Below are 24,672 nucleotides of genomic sequence, written 5' to 3'. Positions count from 1 at the left end.
CACGCCCCCCCCCCCCTAACTACAAATCCTGTATCCGCCCCTGGTAATGTATCTTTATAATTCACATAGATTTGTTAACAGAATCTATGATATCAATTTTATGGAGTTAGAGAGAAAAACACATGATGTATCGTCGTGGTTTAACGAGGCCGAGTACAGAACGAGTACGCACGCTTTCGCGCAGCGTTACATTTGTATTGTGACGTCATCTTTTTGCTTTGTTGACGCCGTGGCGTGATAGTTTCAACTGCAGATATTCAGCGAAATTTGTTGAAAATAACTCGTTTGATGTGTAAAATTGATATTATATTGTGGAATAAACATAAATGTCTCGAAGTATAAGCTATATTTGGGCTCGGGTCGAAAACGTGAAGAGGGTTCAGCAAGCCTAACCCTCTGTCACGTTTTCTTAACCCGCCTAAATATCGCTAAATTTATTTATTTCAAGACATTAACCATGTATTTTATATCATTTACCCTTAATATGTGATGTTATATATTTATTTAATACCGAAATATGTCTGAATGTTTTAATAATACAATAAAGGTCACCATTTCCGTCTTTGTCAAATAAAAAATAGCCATTCTCTGACAAACTGGGAAATTGGGCGTACAAAAAATAACTTTGATAAGACCCCTGGAACAAACCAGGAGGTAAAAGTTTTTTTTTATTTGAAAATTTGATGCCTTTTAGCAATAACTTTAATTTGTAGAACAGAAAAAGAAATCCCTAGGGCAGAAGTTTAAAAAATGTGCAAATTTGGTACATTTCAAGCAAAATCCCATAGAGTCCTATGTTAAAAATTAACAAACTTTGAGATGACCCCTTAAACAAACGGTGTGGTAAATGTCTTACTTTTTTAACTTAAAATAATAATTATATCAGTAGAAATTCTTGTTAAAAATTTCATTCAAAAATCTAGGGCAGAAAAAATTAGACCCGGCCTCGTTAATATAACATCATGGAAAAGTATATGACGTCACACCTTTATGACGTCATAATATACAGACAGAGCAATTGCGATTATAGATAAATATTTGCAGTTACTACACATGGACTTACAGTGGGAAAGAACAATGGATATGCAAATATTAAAAGTTATCCATTAAATCGTAAAATGTGGAGGCGCTCTATTTCCTACAATCTATGAGAAGCAGAAGCTCAGAATTTGACGATTACAAAATTCAAATTCATCCAGTTCGATTTTGGGGATTTAATTTTGTCAAGAGAAAGAAAAAAAAGATCTGATTACAAGAATTATGTAAGGTACAGAGTTCAAAATATATAAAACGATAGGCAGTTAGTTCTCTCTCGATTAACCGGTTTACAGCACAAACAATCAAGATCATAATTTTTATTGTGTAGAATAGATGTTCATATTATAGACATATTATACGTGTATGTTTTTCTAACTTTAAAAGCATTTAATATATTTGTACCATGTTTTGTTGAGAATTGTTATGCATTAAATATAATTAATCTAACATAAAATATTAAAATCTTACAAATATTATCGAAAACCAGAAGGCCTTGCCAGTCTCAGACTGTACGTACAGTGATATACATTAATTTTAATAAATGTTTTAACGATCACATGTTTTTAAAATCTATATATATATATATATATATATATATATATATATATATATATATATATATATATATATATATATATATGTGAAAACAAAAAGGAAAAAAACCATTATGCTTCAGATATCTTCGCTAGCCAAAGGTTTTCGGTCCACTTTGCTCCCCATAAACCCTTGGCGGATTTCATTACGACAACTCGGTAATGTGGTGGCGCTATCTAGCGAGCAACTTGAGTTTAATTCCAAATAAATTATATTTTCTAAACATTCATAAGCTTGGTATATAGTACAAACACATAAAGTTACTCCAACTTTGCAGAGTACATATATTTATTGATGCGATTTTTGTAAGGAAAAAACTAAATTATGTATTCTTAAAATATTACACATTGAATGTTCAGCAAGTACGTGTAATTTCAATAATAAACTGAGCTTAGATTGAAATTTTGAGCTGTCGTATTTAAAAACGCACTATCAAGCAGAGTGGAGGTATCTAGATTTGCGGTCAGTACACATAAGGTACTGGTAGTTGAAAACACGGATCTGTCCGTCCGAGCATCCCACCCAGAGATAACCCCATGGATCCAGAGTCACAGAGCGCGGGCCAGTCAGTCCATCTTCCCCAGTCAGAAGCAGTCTTTGAAACTTTAAGGACTTGTCCAACAGATGGATTGCATTGTCTTTCGGTTCAGCGAGTAGTATGTTGCCATTGCTATCAATAGTCATGTCCACCGGTCCAAATCTTGATGCCGGATCTACTCCAATGGACCCAGAATAAATTGCGATTCTCTCTGATTCTGAATTAACAGCTTCAACTACATTTCGTGTAGATATTACATATATGTTTTGTTCGCATGTTGTCGTTATTCTACAGTCATATGTCGAACAAAAATCAGAAAAATATTGAATTTTTTTCAAATTTACCCCATATTCATTGTGTATACAAACGAAATGTTTCCCATGTTTTAGTTTGCTTGTTAATAACACATACATATACGCCTCAGTGTCCGAATTAAGGGCCTGAAAGCTCTCTCCACATGTCTCAGTAAAAATAAATCTTGCTATTGGACTTCTATTTGATAAACGTTTAATCTCTTTTCTATTAATCGTAATAAAGAGAAGGTCTTCTGACGACAAAACGGGAGCAATTTGATACACACCCTCTGCAATAACAGTTGGATTAAGTTTAACATCTTTACTGTTTGATGTGAACTTGTACAGTGTCCAACAACTAACTACAAAGATTGTATGATCATCAAAAACAGCGATGTCATCTATTTTTCCTTCCCCACAAGGTTGATAAACAACTATGTCATGCAAGTTCTTGCCTTCATTCAAATTATCCCCATCTTCTAAAGTATTACTGTGATCGCCTTCACTGATTTCATCTGACGAATTTTCTCGACAATGTACTTTGAATTGATTTAATTTTCCAAAACTGATATCTAGATTTTCAACAGGAGGTCCTGTTTCAAATCTGTACTGTTTAGATATTTTGTTCTGTGTTGGAAACTCGGTTGTTGATGTTAAAAGACGCTCGACCCTACTATGTAGATACGTTACACTCAAACTGTCCAATTCTCTCTCAGGCTTCCGTTCTTTTTTATCAAGTACAGCAGAAACAAGATATTGGTATTCTTTCAATGACATATTTTGGCGCTCTTTAAATATTTTAACATTTTCTACCATTTTCTTACTCCATAGCTTCAATCTTTTACCAACCTCCATCTCTCTATCCAATACATCGCAAATCAGACTTTCAGCATGTTCGGCAAGATCCTTTTGTTCTTGTTGGGAATTATGTAAAATTTCCTCTAGTCTTGACTTAGTCTTGTCACATTCTAGGATCTTCTCAAATGCATTCTGGTGATATTCAGCCACCTCGGACACTTTACAGAGTTTGTGTCCAACGTGATCTCTCGTCACACAGTCACTGCACAACACGCGATCACAGTCTCTACAAAACAGCGGCAGCAGCTCACTGCTGTGGGTCCAACATTTAGGCATAAAGTCTTCGGATTTATTGTCACCACTGGCCATTTTTCTGTGAAAAAAAAAGAGGGAATGTTTTAAATTAAACCCAATTTTAGACAAATCCTCAGACAAAAATTACATAAAATCAACGTTATCGTAAGCGCTTAGTAGTACATGTACGTAGTGCTTTCCGAATTATAACACCAAATCGTTTCAAACAACATAGTGTTGTGCGTTATCTTATCATTTGACTAGCCTGTTCTGTTTCATTGCTTTGACAAATAATGGATCATAACAGTACGTAAAATCTGCTAGAAGAGAATTAAAAAAGGCTGTGAGACTTCCTGTGGACAATAAAAAGAATGAATTGGGAAACTTATTTAAAAGAAAAATATGAAAACTATCATTTTAGAGCATATTTAAGCATGAAATAAAAAATTATTTCAAAATAAATTAATGCATTAAAATACAGCTATTTTCCACTGTGCAAGTTTGATTAAAAACTACGGTCGCCGTAGTTGGACTAAATTGAGATCGAACTCAACTTTAGTCTGACTATAATAATGAGGTGGCAGATGATAGTTTATTTTGTCCAGAAAATGTGTAGCAGATAGTGAATTTTTAAATTTGATAAAATTTGTTTGCATGCAGGGGACACATAGTCCTGACTTTTGAGAAGTTTTTTATACATTTCAGAATAAACCAAGTACAACTTAAATATAGCAAGACATAGAATAGGAAGAAAAGATCTCAAATTCTTTTGAAAAAGTACCCTTTTTCCATATTTTCATACTTAAGGTAGTCCATCCATAAATTAGGTGAATTTAACAATTTTGATTGATCTATACTACATCAAATACGTATTTTAAAGCTATTATTAGACTGATATGAACCAAACTTGGGTGTATGTATGTAGTCAATTAAATGAACTTTTTGCACTTAAAACTTTTCTAAAGAGTTGTCTGCCCTTTAGAAAAATTTAGAAAAATCATTTTCTGAAAATATGTATGGTTAACTATGAATTATTTTAGCATATTCGAAGACGGAGAAAGCTTTTGCAACTGTTTACCAAGAGAAATGTGAGAAAAATACTTGTACTAAAGAAATATATTCAAAAATGCATTTTTCTCATAGACTTCAATGTTAACTTCAACATACAATAAATTCACTAAAATTATTTTTTTTTAAAGATTTCAAAGGTGAAACTTTATTATTTAATAATCTCCTTAATATCACACTAAGATTTTAGTGATCAAACTTGCAATCTGTTAGATATGAAATATGATAGTTATGGATGGACTCCCTTAAAGATATTTTTGATGAAAATGGAGAGTTTTATGATATGATGTACTTTACACAAAAACTGGTTAGAAAAAAACAATATCTTATGTGAATATATCATGCTTAGAAAAGCATTTAAAGCTTATAAAGAAAAATTCGACTGCAGCTATTCAAAATACGTCAAAATCAAACATTGTGTATCTTTTTTATTTCGAAACAATACCGTTAATTCAGTTAACAATGTTAAAAGTAATTTTTACTATTCATTGTTTATTGATAAAAAGTTTCAAAAACCAATATACGAAAATAGATGGAGAAAAGTTTTTAACGACACATTATGTCTATGGTAAAATGTGTATATTGCAAAAATCAAAAAAATATATGAAAAAAGAATCTCAGAATTTAATTACAAACTCCTTCATGGTATATTGAACAATAATGTATGTGTCAGTAAATGGAACAAAACTGTCTCTCCATTGTACGAAGTGTGCAATGTTAACGAGGATATAAAACACCTTTTGTATGATTGCAAAATTGTCAAACATTTCTGGGAGAGAATAAGCATGTACTAAAAATTTGATGTCACATGGAAAATTGTTGTATTAGGTTTTTACAATGAAATTAGCGAGAAAACTTCTTTTTTGAATAACTTTTTGTCTTTCATTAGTTTTACAATATATAAATATAAATGTAGAATTCAGAAAGAAAGAATGTGTGAGCAAGACCTAAGGCACAAGCTTAAAAATACTCTTTTTCTCCAGAATGTAATTATCACCAGTATTGGTAGAAATAAAAACGATTTTTATAAAAATGTTGGAAACTTTCTATAATTTCAAAACAGTATATGAAGTACCATATTTTTGATATATGATATGTGATACAGTAATACGATGTATGTTTATGATGAATACTAATTATTATAATTATTGTACAATAGATTTAATATGTATAACAATAGTATTTTTTTCATGCATGTAAAACTATGCTTATTACACAGAAGATATATTTATACGATACGAGTATCAAAATATGTATGTTTTGTGATGAAGAGTGATTTTAATAAAAGATAAAAAAAAAAAAAGACCAAAAAAAAAAGACTGAGCATTCGATATGATGTGATAGACTCAGACTCTTTACAAAAATAAGACACAGAAGTGATGTGTCACGGTGCCAAAATCAATCTTTTGAACTACATGTATTTTAAGTTTTGTGCAAAGTAACTTTAACGGACTTGCTCTGTTAATTGCTTATCGTGTTCATTGCTACAAGAACTTTCTCTCTATTTCGACAAATGTTTAACAAGAGGCCCATGGGCCACATCGCTCACCTGAGGAACAATAGGTATGATAAAATCAGATAAATGGAGTCATAATACAAACAATCTGGACAATGTACAATAATACATGTAGATCCTGTATAAATAAAATCCATTTTCCCCCCTGGATATTCTTATGTTTATAATCATTAGTCCCTTTTCTAACAGGATGTTGAGTATTGCAGTTCTCAAAAAGATCCTAACAATTGTTTATATATGGGATATAAAGCTACACCAAACTCTGAACCTTCTTGTGAAGCCAAAGAATTGTCCTGGAGACAAAGTCTTAACAATTATAAAGAATCATCTGGCTGATTAGTTTCTGAGAAGAAGATTTTTAAAGATTTACTCTATATATTCCTATGTAAAACTTCGACCCCCCGCCCGAATTTTGGCCCCATCCTACCCGCGGGGGTCATGATTTTCACAACTTTAAATCTACACTACCTGAGGATGCTTCCACACATGTTTCACCTTTACTGGCTGATTAGTTTCTGAGAAGAAGATTTTTAAAGATTTACTCCATATATTCCTATGTAAAACTTCGACCCTCCATTGTGCTCCACCCTACCCCCAGGGATCATGATTTTCACAACTTTGAATCTACACTACCTGAGGATGCTTCCACACAAGTTTCAGCTTTACTGGCTGATTAGTTTCTGAGAGGAAGATTTTTAAAGAATTTTACTCTATGTATTCCTATGTAAAACTTTAACACCCCCCCCCCCCCAATGTGGCCTCACCCTACCCCCAGGGATCATGATTTTCACAACTTTGAATCTACACTACCTGAGGATGCTTCCACACATGTTTCACCTTTACTGGCTGATTAGTTTCTGAGAAGAAGATTTTTAAAGATATACTCCATATATATTCCTATGTAAAACTTCGACCCTCCATTGTGCTCCACCCTACCCCCAGGGATCATGATTTTCACAACTTTGAATCTACACTACCTGAGGATGCTTCCACACAAGTTTCAGCTTTACTGGCTGATTAGTTTCTGAGAGGAAGATTTTTAAAGAATTTTACTCTATGTATTCCTATGTAAAACTTTAACACCCCCCCCCCCCCCCAATGTGGCCTCACCCTACCCCCAGGGATCATGATTTTCACAACTTTGAATCTACACTACCTGAGGATGCTTCCACACATGTTTCACCTTTACTGGCTGATTAGTTTCTGAGAAGAAGATTTTTAAAGATATACTCCATATATATTCCTATGTAAAACTTCGACCCTCCATTGTGTTCCACCCTACCCCCAGGGATCATGATTTTCACAACTTTCTGAAGCAACCTCTGCGTTTCATTTATAATATAGTTAAATCAACTATGCAAGCTGTCATCTATAAAACATGTCATCTGTTCCAAAAAAACTAAACTTCATCCAGCATCCGAAACCTATGGCTCAGATTCAGCATTCAAGCCTGTTAGGTGCATCAGTATACATAAGACGCATCTCCATGCAAGTTTGGTGAAGTTCAGACCAGTAATAACTAAGATATCATCATCAGAGGGCACTAGCAATTAAAACCTTAACCTGCTCCAGCATCCGCAACCTATGGCTCAGACTCAACATCCATGCCTGTCAGGTGCATCTGTATCATAAGACACACCATCCATTCAAATTTGGTGAAGTTAGGACCTGTAATAACTAAGATATATTTTTTAGCATCCTTGATAATGGAGATCAAGCTCTGCATCTGAAGCTTCCTTTGTGATTCATTCATATTACAGTTTAAACAACTATGCAAGTTTGAAATAGTACTATTATCTATTAAATATGCGATCTGTTCCAAAAAACTTAACCATATCCAGCATCTGAAACCTATGGCTCAGACTCAGCATTCATGCCTGTCAGGTGCATCAGTATCATAAGACTCACCATCCATGAAAGTCTGGTGAAGTTAGGACAAGTAATAACTAAGATATAATCATCAGAGGGCACCTGCAACAAAAACTTTAACCAGCTCTAAAAACCTTAACCTCCTCCAGCATCTGAAACCTATGGCTCAGACTCAGCATTCATGCCTGTCAGGTGCATCAGTATCATAAGACTCACCATCCATGAAAGTCTGGTGAAGTAAGGACAAGTAATAACTAAGATATAATCATCAGAGGGCACCTGCAACAAAAACTTTAACCAGCTCTAAAAACCTTAACCTCCTTCAGCATCTGTAACCTATGGCTCAGACTCAGCATTCAAGCCTGTCAGGTGCATCAGTATCATAAGACTCACCATCCATGAAAGTCTGGTGAAGTTAAGACAAGTAATAACTAAGATATAATCATCAGAGGGCACCTGTTTCAAAAACTTTAACCAGCTCTAAAAACCTTAACCTCCTCCAGCATCCGAAACCTATGGCTCAGACTCAGCATTCAAGCCTGTCTGGTACATCAGTATCATAAGACGCACCATCCATGGAAGTCTGGTGAAGTTAGGACAAGTAGTAACTAAGATATAATCATCAGAGGGCACCTGCAACAAAAACTTTAACCAGCTCTAAAAACCTTAACCTCCTCCAGCATCCGAAACCTATGGCTCAGATTCAGCATTCAAGCCTGTCTGGTACATCAGTATCATAAGACGCACCATCCATGAAAGTCTGGTGAAGTTAGGACAAGTAGTAACTAAGATATAATCATCAGAGGGCACCTGCAACAAAAACTTTAACCAGCTCTAAAAACCTTAACCTCCTTCAGCATCTGTAACCTATGGCTCAGACTCAGCATTCAAGCCTGTCAGGTGCATCAGTATCATAAGACGCACCATCCATGAAAGTCTGGTGAAGTTAGGACAAGTCATAACTAAGATATAATCATCAGAGGGCACCTGCAACAAAAACTTTAACCAGCTCTAAAAACCTTAACTTCCTCCAGCATCTGAAACCTATGGCTCAGACTCAGCATTCATGCCTGTCAGGTGCATCAGTATCATAAGACTCACCATCCATGAAAGTCTGGTGAAGTAAGGACAAGTAATAACTAAGATATAATCATCAGAGGGCACCTGCAACAAAAACTTTAACCAGCTCTAAAAACCTTAACCTCCTTCAGCATCTGTAACCTATGGCTCAGACTCAGCATTCAAGCCTGTCAGGTGCATCAGTATCATAAGACTCACCATCCATGAAAGTCTGGTGAAGTTAAGACAAGTAATAACTAAGATATAATCATCAGAGGGCACCTGCAACAAAAACTTTAACCAGCTCTAAAAACCTTAACCTCCTTCAGCATCTGTAACCTATGGCTCAGACTCAGCATTCAAGCCTGTCAGGTGCATCAGTATCATAAGACTCACCATCCATGAAAGTCTGGTGAAGTTAAGACAAGTAATAACTAAGATATAATCATCAGAGGGCACCTGTTTCAAAAACTTTAACCTGCTCTAAAAACCTTAACCTCCTCCAGCATCCGAAACCTATGGCTCAGACTCAGCATTCAAGCCTGTCTGGTACATCAGTATCATAAGACGCACCATCCATGGAAGTCTGGTGAAGTTAGGACAAGTAGTAACTAAGATATAATCATCAGAGGGCACCTGCAACAAAAACTTTAACCAGCTCTAAAAACCTTAACCTCCTTCAGCATCTGTAACCTATGGCTCAGACTCAGCATTCAAGCCTGTCAGGTGCATCAGTATCATAAGACGCACCATCCATGAAAGTCTGGTGAAGTTAGGACAAGTAATAACTAAGATATAATCATCAGAGGGCACCTGTTTCAAAAACTTTAACCAGCTCTAAAAACCTTAACCTCCTCCAGCATCCGAAACCTATGGCTCAGATTCAGCATTCAAGCCTGTCTGGTACATCAGTATCATAAGACGCACCATCCATGAAAGTCTGGTGAAGTTAGGACAAGTCATAACTAAGATATAATCATCAGAGGGCACCTGCAACAAAAACTTTAACCAGCTCTAAAAACCTTAACCTCCTTCAGCATCTGTAACCTATGGCTCAGACTCAGCATTCAAGCCTGTCAGGTGCATCAGTATCATAAGACGCACCATCCATGAAAGTCTGGTGAAGTTAGGACAAGTCATAACTAAGATATAATCATCAGAGGGCACCTGCAACAAAAACTTTAACCAGCTCTAAAAACCTTAACCTCCTTCAGCATCTGTAACCTATAGCTCAGATTCAGCACCCAAGCCTGCCTGGTGCATCAGTATCATAAGACACACCATCCATGCAAGTTTGGTGAAGTACGGACCTGCAGTAACTTAGATATTGCTATCAAAGGGCACCTGCAACAAAAACTTTAACCTGCTCCAAAAACCTTAACCTCCTCCAGCATCCAAAACCTATAGCTCAGATTCAGCACTCAAGCCTGTCTGGTGCATCAGTATCATTAGACACACCATCCATGCAAGTTTGGTGAAGTACGGACCTGCAGTAACTTAGATATTGCTATCAAAGGACACCTGTAACAAAAACTTTAACCTGGTCCAACAACCTTAACCTCCTCCAGCATCTGAAATTTAGGACTCAGATTCAGCATCCAAGTCTTTCAAGTCCATAAGTAGGTCCAGATGCATCATCCATGCAAGTTTGGTGAAGATAGGACAAGTAATAGCTTAGATACAGGACCTGCAACAAAAACTTTAACCAGGTCCGGACGCCGACGCTGACGCCGAGGGTATAGCATAAGCTCCCCCTGACTTCGTCTCCGTGAGCTAAAAAGCAGACCCCAATTTGAGTGTACTACTATTAAACAACGTTTAATCACACGCAGCATTTATTTCACGAAACGATACTTTATTGAACAGTAAAAATGTTCGTTGAGCTTCCAACATGAAAAGTTTTCACGTTTTTTTTCTACAACCCACGCGGAGAAAAATGTTTTTAAGGATATTGATTGTACGAAGCCATCTAAGTAATCTCCAACAAAGTCGGTCATTTTTCCGCGAGATGACAGGAGATTATATATATTATAATAGTTTCTAAGTTTAAATTAAAACTACTTGCAATAAAAACTAATGCATTCTAATGGGATCTGAACCCTGGCCGCTTGTGCCATCGACAACTGTCTAATCTAGTACGCCATAATAATGATACTGTAAGGTATATACATGTATGTAACATAGTATAATTTAGTTATCATTTTTCTGAAAAGATAAGACTGATTAAGGAATTTATTTTATTACATTTGTAATTATCATAAAGATTATGAAATTCGAACATAAGCCATTTTGAATTTGACCATTGCGGAGGGCAGTTCATGAAATTGAATGTAAAATAGTTCTACTTTTATTATATTGTATTGAATTACATGTACATGTATAAGTTGGTTTTGTATCAGTGTATTATATTATTAAAGTTGATGTTATTTTAATAACAATTTTAGAATTAATTGTGAAAATGTAAAAGGTTGATTTCTTTTCATGACAACAAATAACATATAAAACAAATATAAGGTTAAAAATCAGTATGCGAAATGTAATTTAACTTACTTATATTGTTTCGCGATAGCAATTATAATTACAGTACATTTTTATACCCGCACTTTCTAAAGAAAGTTCTGGTATATTGTTGTTACTCTGTTCCGTCCGTCTGTCTGTCACGTTTTACTTTCTCAAACTGCTCTTACATCTTATGAACCAGCAAACTGAACTCTTGGAGTTTGATTTGGGGTATCATGTTGTTTTGTAAAAAGGTTTAAAATATTTTTTGTTAGTCCTGGGGGTCAAATAATTGGTAAAAATTATGTTTTTTCACAAAAAACCTTCTTCCTTGAACTCCTCCTACATTTTCAACAGTAGACAAATCATCTTTTGGAATATGTTTTAGGGTATCCTATAGATGCGCAATAAGGTTTCGGAATTTTCAATTTTGTCCTGGGGGTCATTTAATGGCTGAAAAATGACGGGGTTTTTTTTTCCAAAAAAAAACTGGTTTCAAAAACGTCATTTTTTTTGGCAGTAGCCAAATGATCTTCTAGAATATAATTGGGGGTGTCATATTGAGGTGTGATCAGGTTCCAGAATTTTTTTTATTATTTAGGGGATCAGTGGGCAACAAAAAATGACGTTTTTTTCTCCAAAAAAAGTATGGTTCCCAGAACTCCTCTTACAACTTTTGGAGTAGCTACGTCATCTCTTGGGATATAATTGGGGCTGTCCTATAGATGTGCAATAAGGTTTTAAAAATTTAAATTTCATCCAGGGAGTCAAATAGTAGCAGAAAATTGACGTTTATCACTAAAAAAAACCATAGATCCATGAGCTCCTCTTATGATTGAATGGATAGACACATCATACATTTATCTTGGGATATGATAGGGACTGTTCTATAGATGTGCAGTAATGTTTTAATAATTTAAATTACATCCAGGGAGTCAAAAGTAGCAGAAAATTGATGTTTATCACTTAAAAAAAACATAGATCCTAGAACTCCTTTTATGATTTAATGGACACATCATATCTTGGGATATGATAGGAACTGTTCCATAGATGTGCACTACGGTTTTGAAAAATTAAATTTAACCCTGAGGCCCATTGCCTACATACCTTTTGATGCCCTTTAAGGATCAAGAACATATATGGTTAAGGGGTGGGGATCTCAACCGTTTTCGAGATATTCTTGCACTTCCTGTTCGAGGGGGGTCAGGACCACACACAGGGCCCATGACCTACATAACATTTGATGCCCCTTGACATCAGAAACATGAATATATATGGTTTAGGGGTCATGATTATAATAGTTTCTGAGATATATGGCAATTTCAAATAATTGACCCCCAGGGGTCAGATCTAATAAACCCTATATATTGCCAGTAACAGTTAATATATGATTATGAAAACTCTATATTATTATCTTTGTCCGTTTTCAAGTTACCATTTACAATATAGAGTCTACGATTCTTCTTATAAGGTTCAATGTTAGACCCCACACCCTTTTGAGACATCCCCCCCCCCCCCCCCCCCCCCCCCCCGAAAAGTGGTTGTCTAACCCAAAATGAAACAAGAATAGAATTCCTGGGTCCCCCGCCGGTCAAGTAGCATACTAGTATCGACCAAGGCTGATTTAGGAACTTGACCAAGGTATTAGTGGTATAAACATTTGGTATATTTCATGTAAATCCGTCAAAATTTGTAGGCATGAGAGCGCTTACAAGGTCAATTTTGGGTAAAACGGAGTCATTATTGTGGTCAAAGTCCCATAACTCCAACAAAAAGTATCAACCAATGCTGATTTTCGAACTTGACCAATGTATTAGTGGTATAAACATTTGGTATAAATTTATTGAAAATCCGTCAAAATTTGTAGGCACGAGAGCGCTTACAAGGTCAATTTTTTGATAAAATGGAGTCATCTCATGCGCTTACAAAAAAGTGTGACGGACAGACACACTGACGGACGCCCGGCATTTCTATGTCCCCGCTCCGCGTTGCGGCGGGGGACAAAAAATTAAACCAGGGTGCAAAACTAGATATGCAGGCCTATCATATCCTAGAGTTTTGTACAATTCTGTTCAGCCATCTCTGAGAAAAAAGTTCAGAGCGGGAAAGAAGAAAAAGAAGAAGACGAAGAATAATAATACATGTATTAAGAACCGTACAAAAACAATAAGTCTCCAAATTTCATTCGGGAGACTTAATGATAAAGATTTAATAAATAGAGATAGGATCATCAAACATCAATAATTTAAAGATAATTGACAATTTCTGATACTAAGGGGGTCAGGATGACCCCTTAGGGTCATGACTTTCATGCTATAATGATCTGATGCGCCATGACCTAAGGAGGAATAATATCTTTGGATTAAGGTGGGGATCTCAATGGTTTTTATGATATTTGATAATTTCAGGAAGAGCACTTGGGATCATGACCCACATACCATCTGAAATGCCTTGAACAAAGAAACAATAATATAATATGTACATCATATATATATGATTCAATTTAAGAACCCAGATATAGATCAATCATCTATGTTTTGTAATACTTCCTATGTATATATACATGTATTAGTTTGTGTTTTGTTCTATACTATTCATGTTCATGACTGAAGTATGGCTTAGTCTTATTTTAAATTACATTAAATAATTGTCAAATATATGACTTGGAACCCCCACCCCCAAACAAACTCAATTATAAACTGTCCCCCCCCCCTCCCCCTAGTTGTCGACTGATCTATTAAAATCAAAATATAATTTGGGTGTCTAAAAACTTTTAAAAACTGGTAAAAAATGTTATTCTTTAAAAAAAATTACATTACACCTTGCATATTTGACAAATGATCTATTGAGATATGATCAGAGGTCATATTTCTACCTTGGGATCAATATTATAAAGTAGTATTCATTGACAAGTTAAAATTAATAACAATAAACGATTCAAATTATAAATGTTTATACTCCACATTCACCCCCCCCCCCAATCTAACCTGGTTCTAAAGATTCAGTCTTAATTCTTAATACATTCTTACATGTGTACAATAGCATCATTTCTTGATTGCTTTTTCTCTCCTGATGCACATTGACATTTTGGAAATTGCTTAATTCAATTTTTAAGATTTATAAACAAAAGTTATATGCATGTGTATATTCGCCTATTTGGGGCAATTGTAAAGTCTCCTAAACAAAGCAGTGACATATCATTAGGCTAGGAATTACCCACATGGATCAAACACTACCGTAACATATGAATAAGATAAAATACTTTATCATTTCTAGTTGTAGAATGTTAGGGTGTCTCCATGGGGGCATAATCTATATACAATTTTATGCGCAATGACACAAAGAGCAAGAATAAATTATATGCATGGTTTAGGGATGAGGATCTCAGATCTCAGAAGTTAACAAAATACACTGTGTATCATCATTTCATTTTTCACAAAGTCGGGGGGGGGGGGGGTTAAAGACAACACCTGGGGGTCATAAGTGTACTTTACACCATTTGATGTATCATAATGACATTAGAAGATATTTTGTATTTTCCTGTTTCGTGGGGTCAGAACAGTCCCATAAGGTCATGACCTACATTGTATTTGATGCATTATAATACATTAAGAATGAAATACTCCTTCTTTCCTCATATAACTCATATAAAATGATAAGTGTCTACACTTACTTACATGTAATACACAAATTTAATAAGAAATTGTTTATACAGGGTCAATATGGGGTCGACTCAATAGTGCAAGTCTGACAAATGAAAAAAATAACTTTTGCAATGAAAATGACAGAAACTTTACAAATGCGATAGGATAGGTAACGATGATAAGCTTATTTAAATATCAAAAGATGATGATACAGTATGCTAGCTGTCAAGGGGAGATCACATTTAGAAAGTGAAAGTAGAACTTATGTATGCTAGCATCTCATTATATTGTGCTACTGCTACTATACATGTATTATGCTTACCTATATTGGTCAACATCATAATGATAATCCAATTAAAACACAATAATGAATTCCTTTAGCTGATCTTAACTAATCCTTTTTTGCATATGGAAAACACAGACATGTATGTCTACAAGTGAACCAGGCGATCTTATCGAAGAGCTGGGTAAAACTAGTACCCGCTAATGAGACCTGCAGATCGACCTGTGTTGTGTACGTAACTTCAGACAAAGATCAGTTATTTGTAACATGCATGTTTTTTTATGACCTATTCTTCAAATCCACTTGCACTATTTTGTTAGGTAAATAACAGCTAGCTTTAATTTAAGGTGGTGCAGGACACCTGCATATTGTGATGTATACTTCCTATTGAGATAAACAATAAAGTATATTAAATATTAATTAAATATTTACCCCCCAAATAATGTTACCTAACATTGAAGCGCAATGGGTTAGAGCGTTTACATGTCCAGGTGTATTTTTGGTAATTTTACAATTGATATAAATGAATTTTCATGGGGAGGGGGGTCTGTGCACACGATGATGTACATGTAGGCACACAGAAGCAAATCTAAAACCGACAACCGCCACGGGGAGGGGGGCATAATTTAATTTTTACTTTTGTTTGTAATAATTATATAGACCATTATACTTTCTATGACATGAAATGTTAAGATTATTGATTAACTGAAAATTCACTGCAAACAGTTCAACCCCAAATTGCACATGGGAAGGGATCTCATAATTCATGCAGTTATGAAAATTATAATTTTTAAATGTATTACCGGAGCTTGCATGTGGCCTTCATTTTTAATTAAACTGGTATAAAACAGTGTTATTTAGGGGCAAACACTTGGTGCGGGTATTACTGTCTAATGACAGCATCTAGTTTTGTTTGTAAGGAATTTATGGTACAGTGAGGCAGGATAGCGAGTCACACTCCGACGACGTTGGCCCACCTTTTAAGTTTTTGTATCCAAATGTAAATGGTTTGTGTCATGGTTATTGCATAATCGTAATTCCATGATCGGACGGCACAAGTTTGTGAAAGTGCGCAGTTAGTTTAAGGACAATGTGTACACCAGGTCACGTGATCCTCACATCAGTGTTAGCTTGATGTAATGAGACATCTAAATATAGAATGATTTTAGGTGGCCGAAATATAGTCTCGCTTACCCCAGACTCTCGCTCTCGAGACTTGAGGTAAGTCTCGAGAGCGAGAGTCTGGGGTAAGCGAGACTAGCCGAAATAGGGATAAATGTCTCTCGAACAAGGTAGACGGCATTACGTCATCTCAAATTATGCGAGGCTTTGGTATATGATGAGTACATGCACCATCCGGCACGTAGAATTAGTTTTGAAAAGGGGGTGGGGGCATGACCTTAAACTTCTACTTTGATGTTATTTTGTTTATTTATCATCCTAAAATATGTGGGGGTTGATTAATTATAATACATGTAGTTAACATTCTCTCTCAGAAGAGATGGTGTACATGAAAGTAATATATTTGTTGTAATAATATAATAAAAATGTGGTTCGACTCACCGTTATTTACAACGCATCATCAATGAGATCTGTTACAACAAATACATTGAACCAGTTCTATATCTGCGTCCATTACTTCCAAAATCGTTCATCACTGAGGAAAATATCATCTTTCCACTCTGGCATTCATAATTGTGAATATCAAAATAATCGAAAGACTGGCAATGCCTGTCTGATGTGCACAGGCGATATACGCACGATATAGAAACAAGGATCAGTATAATTAATCGCTTAATATTATTGAAGAACACACCCGATGAAAATAAAGACGATCCAGGGCAAATCCCTAGTTGGGGAGCTTCCGGATTCTAAAATGATGTCTTCAAAGTAAAACTTTTGTGATGTTTCTTCTCGTTGTTATAATTAGAAACGATAAGATTATTAATATTAAAAGGTTTGCAAATTCAAGAACTGCAGTGAACCCATCGAAAGCTTCTGTTTCGCAGAGATTTATAAACAAAATAAAATATGCATTTATCTTTGTCTGAGGAATGTCTGTAAATTAATTAGTTTTTAAAAAATAAAGTTTAATGAGATGATGTAAATGAATTTATAAAAAATACACCTGCCAGCTTGTTTTATAAATGTGGTAGATCGGGATTTTGTTTCTATTTATTATTATTAGTATTCCGATCCCGGTGTGATTTATTCTATTACTTTGGTAACGCCCACTTTATACGATAGCCAATAACGTTACTGACAGTTGTCTATTGTTCTGTCCCATATATAAAGCCGTCCTTATTTGACGAAGGAGACGGCTGGTTTCGCTAGCTACTTTTCTCCTGAAGCTGAGAGAGAGAGAGAGAGGGAAGGAGACGGCTGGTTTCGCTAGCTACTTTTCTCCTGAAGCAGAGAGGGGGAGGGAGACAGCTGGTTTCGCTAGCTACTTTTCTCCTGAGTCCCAGCCCGTCTCGTCTGTCTATTTAAGGTCCCTGTTAAAGTTAGGTTTTAGGGTTGGGGGATTTTAAGTATATGCTATTGCCTTGTGTTCCTATTTTGTTATAATAAATTTATAAAGGGTTGTTAATCTTGGTTTTCATTTACTTTGAGTTTGGTTTATTATATCTGGTTTATCTATAGTGAGAGTAAAGTCGTTTTCATACCTTATTTATAATTTAGTAAAGTTTAATTCTTAATGTAGAGGTCAAATTCAGTCTCAAAACAAAAATAAACACAACGCGAAGTACTGATAAAAACCTATACGGCACTGACCTGCTACATTATTTGGTGAACCGTGACCAGGATAGGGTTTGTACTACAATGGTCAGTGGCACGTGCTACTCACTTTGAGAGCCCTATTCAGTGATTCGGACTTGGCTGAATTCTTTTGTTGTCCGTTTCTATTGTATTGTGGTTTTTTTTTATTTCTTTAGCTGTGTAATGGATTTGTGGGTTTGAGAATTCATGTTGTTCGTGAATTGAAATATTCAGTAGATTATTTTTGTACTTGAATTTTTACGCTGCATTTTTTCATCATGCAGTTATGTTTAGAGATGATAGAGAATTTTTGCGTGAGAGAAATTATTCCCCAGCACATATTCAGACCGGGAATGGTGTCCCTTATGAAAGTTCAGATAAGTCCAGCGAAATTAGAGTAAATACTATCGATAGACGGATAGAAGAGTTATCAGCAAAGTGTGATTTTTTAGAGAGAGAGCTAAAAACGAAGTATTTTAAAAATGGTTTTGCTTTTGAAAATGTTAGTCAGAAGGCTAGAGAGAATCGAACGCACGTGCAATCTGACAATTATTTGGCACAGTCACGTCATTCAAAGTATAGAAAAGAAATTAAGTCGCCAACATTTGATGGTAGTTTTGACATTCATGAATTTTTTATTCAGTTTGAACAGGTTGGTAAGTGGAATGGGTGGAGTAAGATAGAATGTGCAAGTCAGCTTATTATGAGTTTACGGGGGTCTGCAAGACATGTGTTATCCGAAATTCCTTTGACAATGTCTGACAATTATGATGTTTTAAAAGAAATTTGTAAAAACTATTTCAATCCCGGAGAAAACGTGAAAGCTTACCAAGTTGAGTTTAAAACAGCGCGTAGACAAAATGGGGAAATAATAAGATTTTGGTTATGCTTTGAAAAGGTTAGCCTTAAAATCATATCCACATATACCCTATAAATACCTAGAACCTCATATTGTTGACCAGTTTATCTTTGGTTTAGGGGATATTGATTGCAAAAGCATGTTCAGTTTAAACATCCCTCCACAATTGAGAAAGCGATAGGTTTAGCAATAGAATATGAGAGTTTCGTAAGTAATTTTGTCGCAAACCAAATGCCTGTTTCAGTTCACACAAGTGACAGCGATTTTATTAATTTAAAAGCATTTATTAAAGAAGAAATTCAGAAAGCGTTTTGTGAACATTTTGTTGATGAAGTTGAGTCTTTACAGAATTCAAACATGTCTGATTGCCAAAACGTTCCTCCTAATATTACCAGTAAATCGTGCCATCTGGTTGGTCATTGTTCTAAAAATTCAAGCTCGTTAGAAACAACTCTTACTCTCGAAAAACCTTCAGGGACTAATGCCATGGTCGGGTCATTAGTTTCAGGCCGTTCAAACCTTACCGAACACAGTCGACCATTCGAGGCAGAGTCGCAAAACCAAACAGAAACTGGTAAAACGCCGGATAAAGTTCAATGTTTTGAAGAAAATGTATGTCTTAGGGAAGTTAGTAAAACACACAATGTGCCTGTTGACTTTAAGTCCAGTTCTACATGTAATGAATCCGAGTGTTCTGACACTGAGTTACAGACTAAAACAGTTTACAATTTAAGTGATAATGGCGTAATGTTGTCAACTTTGAACCCCGAAGCAAATGTATTTATACCAAACTCTCAGACTTGTTTAGATTTACCAGAAAAGAGAGAGAACGAGCACATGGCGAATTCCATCCTGGAATGGAAGCTCGATGGAAGAACCGTTCCCCCTGGTAAAGTTATTTCTTCTCTTAGCGGTGAAATCCCCTTACAGTTGTCGTTCGTGGGTACTACTTCTATGTACAATCCCGTCGACCCAGTATTGTACCCTTACTGCCGACCTGAGCATCCGAAGGGAATTGGCTAAATGTGTTTTGATATAACAATGTCAGTTGAAAGTTAGAGCGGTGTAGCATTTACGTGTTCGTTGATTTGTTTATTTTGTGGCTTATAAACTAAATTAGATTTTTTGTAAAATTTAATAGATTTTTAAACACGCGTAAATCTAGTAGGTTAGTCTAACAGTAACTATCCTCTGTCGATCTTGTTGACAAAACTGGGATAGTATGCATGTTAATAACCCGTGTAAACATAATACTTTTATGTACTGTGAAGTTCCGTGTTCGGTGTGATGATTTGATATATGGATTCCGTTATGATATTTATGACATGTTTATTAATAAATTCTTTTGATTTTTCAGACCATGTATTCACCAGTTTTATTGCAGTTTATCCAGACACCATGTTGACCAATGCAAAATTTGGAAATGGACTGGAACCTGATACATTCAACTCGATATATTTCAAGTGTCTGATCGCCTTCATAATATCAGATGTTAAACCGGTATCCACTGTGTTCAATCAGCGATATCCGTGAATATTGTGTTAATCGTGTGTATAAATGTTGTGTTATACCTATAGTATTATATTCCGGAATGTGTTACCATTAGTGATTGTTGAGGACCACGAAGACTGGTACTGTGAAGCCACGTTGAACTTAGCAATGTAACATATTCCTCTGATTATGTTTTGCTTATATTTTGTATAATGTATGTTTTTTAGGGAATTTGATTGAAATGCACCACTTGATTTTAATCAAATGCATAGCATTTGTCATTAAGGGGGGAGGAATGTGGTAGATCGGGTTTTGCTTCTATTTATTATTATTAGTATTCCGATCCCGGTGTGATTTATTCTATTACTTTGGTAACGCCCACTTTATACGATAGCCAATAACGTTATTGATAGTTGTCTATTGTTCTGTCCCATATATAAAGCCGTGTAAGTCCTTATTTGACGAAGGAGACGGCTGGTTTCGCTAGCTACTTTTCTCCTGAAGCTGAGAGAGAGAGAGAGGGAAGGAGACGGCTGGTTTCGCTAGCTACTTTTCTCCTGAAGCAGAGAGGGGGAGGGAGACAGCTGGTTTCGCTAGCTACTTTTCTCCTGAGTCCCGGCCCGTCTCGTCTGTCTATTTAAGGTCCCTGTTTAAGTTAGGTTTTAGGGTTGGGGGATTTTAAGTATATGCTATTGCCTTGTGTTCCTATTTTGTTATAATAAATTTATAAAGGGTTGTTAATCTTGGTTTTCATTTACTTTGAGTTTGGTTTATTATATCTGGTTTATCTATAGTGAGAGTAAAGTCGTTTTCATACCTTATTTATAATTTAGTAAAGTTTAATTCTTAATGTAGAGGTCAAATTCAGTCTCAAAACAAAAATAAACACAACGCGAAGTACTGATAAAAACCTATACGGCACTGACCTGCTACATAATAAACTAGGAAGACTAGCGAATTACAGTCAAGTCGTACCTAACCCGACTCGCACCCAAACCAACTCGTACCCAAATGGTCAGGAACTACCCAAAACTATGTGGTTCACTCGAGTCCTAGTCCTAGATCTCAGTGTATTTGAATACGGGCAGATCAATATTTATTATAAGAAAATAAAATGAATGGCTTTTATTCGTATTTTGTTATGTTTTGTATATTATCGATAACATTAATATGCGAATTGTATAACAAATTTAAAAGAATTTGTTATAAAAATCTAGTATACTATAGTTCTGTACTTGAATGCGGACGGATCAAAGAATGATTATGAGCAGGTTAACTATCATCAATTAAAAATAAAATTAATTGCTCTATGTGATTCCACAAAATAAACATGCTGCTCATAATTAAGAAGAAAGACACATTTTCATCACTTTTGGAAGATCAACATGCTTCATAACATGTGAATGAAAACTATTGTATTTTATTTTCTTAGTATAAATATATTTTTCCCGTGGGTACGAGTTGACTAGTGAAGTCGTACTCAAATATTTGGGTACGAGTTGGTTTGGGTGCAAGTCGGGTTGGGTACGACTTGACTTGATTCCAGACTAGCTAGTATGACCATTTACTCAAAGATGGTTGATAATTCACATTTAAACACTCGAAGACGTGACTAAAATGGGTTTCTTATACGTTACAATTGAACCCATGGGTTTTCTTCATACTATACCGTTGAAATCAGTTATCGATAATTGTAGAGAAACCCCATGAGTTTCCACAAAATCAATAAATAGGGCTCACATGTTGTTTTTTCTTTTCCAAAAGGATTGTTATTTCACTTTATTTTGACAATTTTAAGGGGGGGGCAAGCCCCGGGTTTGCCCACCCCCCTTGAATCTGCCACTGATAATTACAAATGATACCGTTGTTTCGCGTGTAAAACGTGTGCTAAAGAATGCGAAGAAACAATCGGGATTGGTCTTCAATAAACTATAAGCGATAAATTTATATATATTTTTTACGTCAATTTTGATTCATTGTAGAAGAATGCGGTTGCAGAAAAGGTCAAGGCTATAAACTGAACAAACCATTGGTTAAATTTTGCATATATTATGTTTCACAGATACAGAACGTGAAAGTGTGGTTAAACGCTACATCGCTTACGTGAGCAATATTTATTTATAGTTCTCTGACTAATTAAAGCATGTATATGCGCAATTATTTTTCCACTCCAGCATCGCGGCTAATTAAGAATTGTATACCAATATTTTATGAAATTGATTGTAAAATTTCCTTACTAGGTTAGGTTTCGAATTTGAGTTCTGTTCTGTTTGGTCAAATTTTGTTAATTGAGTTTAAGGTAACTCACTTATACCAAGAAACGCTGATCTTCTAGAGATTGTTTTCTATATTTACTGAATTGAATTATAACCTTTCATCTAAGATTGCATAATTTTTCGCCTATAAGACTTTTTTAGCATCATGCTATTAACCATAATCAGAGATGAGGTCAATTACATACAAAAGTAATTAATTAAATTACCATTACTTGCTTTACCAATTTATTCACAAATTGGAAAAATACAGGTTAGGTAAAATTGGGGTAAAGAACAGACTATAATTGTTATGAAAACACATTTCATACCTATTGCAAATTGGTTATTGGTCTTTCAGGGAACCAACCAAGATTTGGCAACAAAAACTTAATAACTCCAGTGACTGTTGATTTGTTGTATCTATCGTTTTCATTAGAAATCTCTATAAAATGATACCCTCATCATTTTGTATGGTTAACAATTACACTCGATCAAAAACTCTTTAAAATAAAATGTTAGCAATATGTTGGTAGATAGGTAATTCCTATCATCACACTGATAGAAGCAAATATGTCAAACATTGGTAATGAAGATCTAGCATTTTAAACCACACTTTCTATGATTTAGTCTGCCGAGAATAGGACAGCCTGAAATAAAGGTACTGTCAAGAATTTACAAATCATACCCCCGCAAGTAGAATACATTTTCCATAACAAGGGCCTAGACAAGAATGATGCATTTTCTTGACAATGGTCTTGAACTTGCAAAAGTGAAGTTGGGTTAAGATCATGACAAACCCTTAGGTCATATTTAGCAATCTTGATGTACATGTAGGAACTTCCAATATTTTTCCATAAGATAGACAAGACCAGATACGAATTATGCACTTTTCCATCCAGTCACCTTGAACTTGCCAAAATGACCTTGGGTCAAATCATGTCACGCCTCATAGTCAATAGCAATTTTTGAGTGTAATAGAAACTTCCTTTGTTTCTCTATAAGAGAAAAATGACCTGACACGAATTATGTATTTTGCTTTCCAAGGACCTTGGATTAAAATCATGATATAGGTCAAATGTTCTTCCCTAAGAAAGATATGGACCGATCACTAATTATGCATTTTTTGGGGAGGGGGTCTTGAATTTTGGGTCACATCATGACACGCCCTCGGGTCATAAGCAATTATTGTGTGAAATAGGGACTTCCAATGGCTTTTTAAAAAGAAAAACATGGACCGGACCAAAATTATGCACATGGACAGACGGACAAACAGAAACAAAGTGATTACTATAGACTGTAAGTGGAAGGAAAGTCATAAAATTTTTATAATAGAACTGACAAAGGTTTTAAATGATAACTGTTGTACATATTAACCCCCCTAAAAATTAATTATTTTGACGTCACACCCTCTTCATGTATTCAAGTCAACGAGGTGTACTTGCATGTATTTTGCGTTTTTTTCTTATATCATTCGTGGACGTGAATTTTGACCTTTAATGATATGATTTTGGTAATGTATCATTAGTGGACGGCTAGGTGGTTCGTTAATGATAAAAGTATGTCATTAACGGTCAGAAGTCTGACATCTAATGCAACGTTATATCATCAGTGGATACTGTATTATTAGAGGCTGCTACAGGGACGTCTTATTATTCACAATAATTTTAAGAAATAAGTTTAAAAAAAAAGACCATTAGAGCCTCTCTATTTCCACATTAACACACCGCTCGTTTAAAGGTCAAAATAAAATAATTTCTGTGGAGGCCTCTTTCGTTATCTTTAAATTGCACTTATAATGCCAGCTGATAGTGAGA

General features: G+C 35.2%; 1 protein-coding gene across 1 annotated transcript; it reads right to left on the bottom strand.

The window, feature by feature from the left end:
• Positions 1 to 1,689: 1,689 nt before the first annotated feature.
• LOC128175123 (uncharacterized) lies at positions 1,690 to 17,264 on the bottom strand. Its single transcript, XM_052840542.1, has 2 exons — positions 17,057 to 17,264; positions 1,690 to 3,634 (listed from the first exon to the last, which is right to left on the bottom strand). Exon 2 carries the CDS (start codon positions 3,628 to 3,630, stop codon positions 2,065 to 2,067), a length of 1,566 nt encoding a protein of 521 aa, XP_052696502.1. The 5' UTR covers positions 3,631 to 3,634; positions 17,057 to 17,264; the 3' UTR covers positions 1,690 to 2,064.
• Between the last annotated feature and the right edge of the window lie 7,408 nt (positions 17,265 to 24,672).

This window comes from Crassostrea angulata, chromosome 3 (genome assembly GCF_025612915.1).
Source record: "Crassostrea angulata isolate pt1a10 chromosome 3, ASM2561291v2, whole genome shotgun sequence".
Classification (NCBI taxonomy): Eukaryota; Metazoa; Mollusca; class Bivalvia; order Ostreida; family Ostreidae; genus Magallana; species Magallana angulata.
This window is presented reverse-complemented; position numbering and strand designations above follow the sequence as displayed.

Excerpts from the sequence above, each read along its gene's own strand:
- LOC128175123 (XM_052840542.1), bottom strand. The coding sequence starts at position 3,630 with ATGGCCAGTGGTGACAATAAATCCGAAGACTTTATGCCTAAATGTTGG.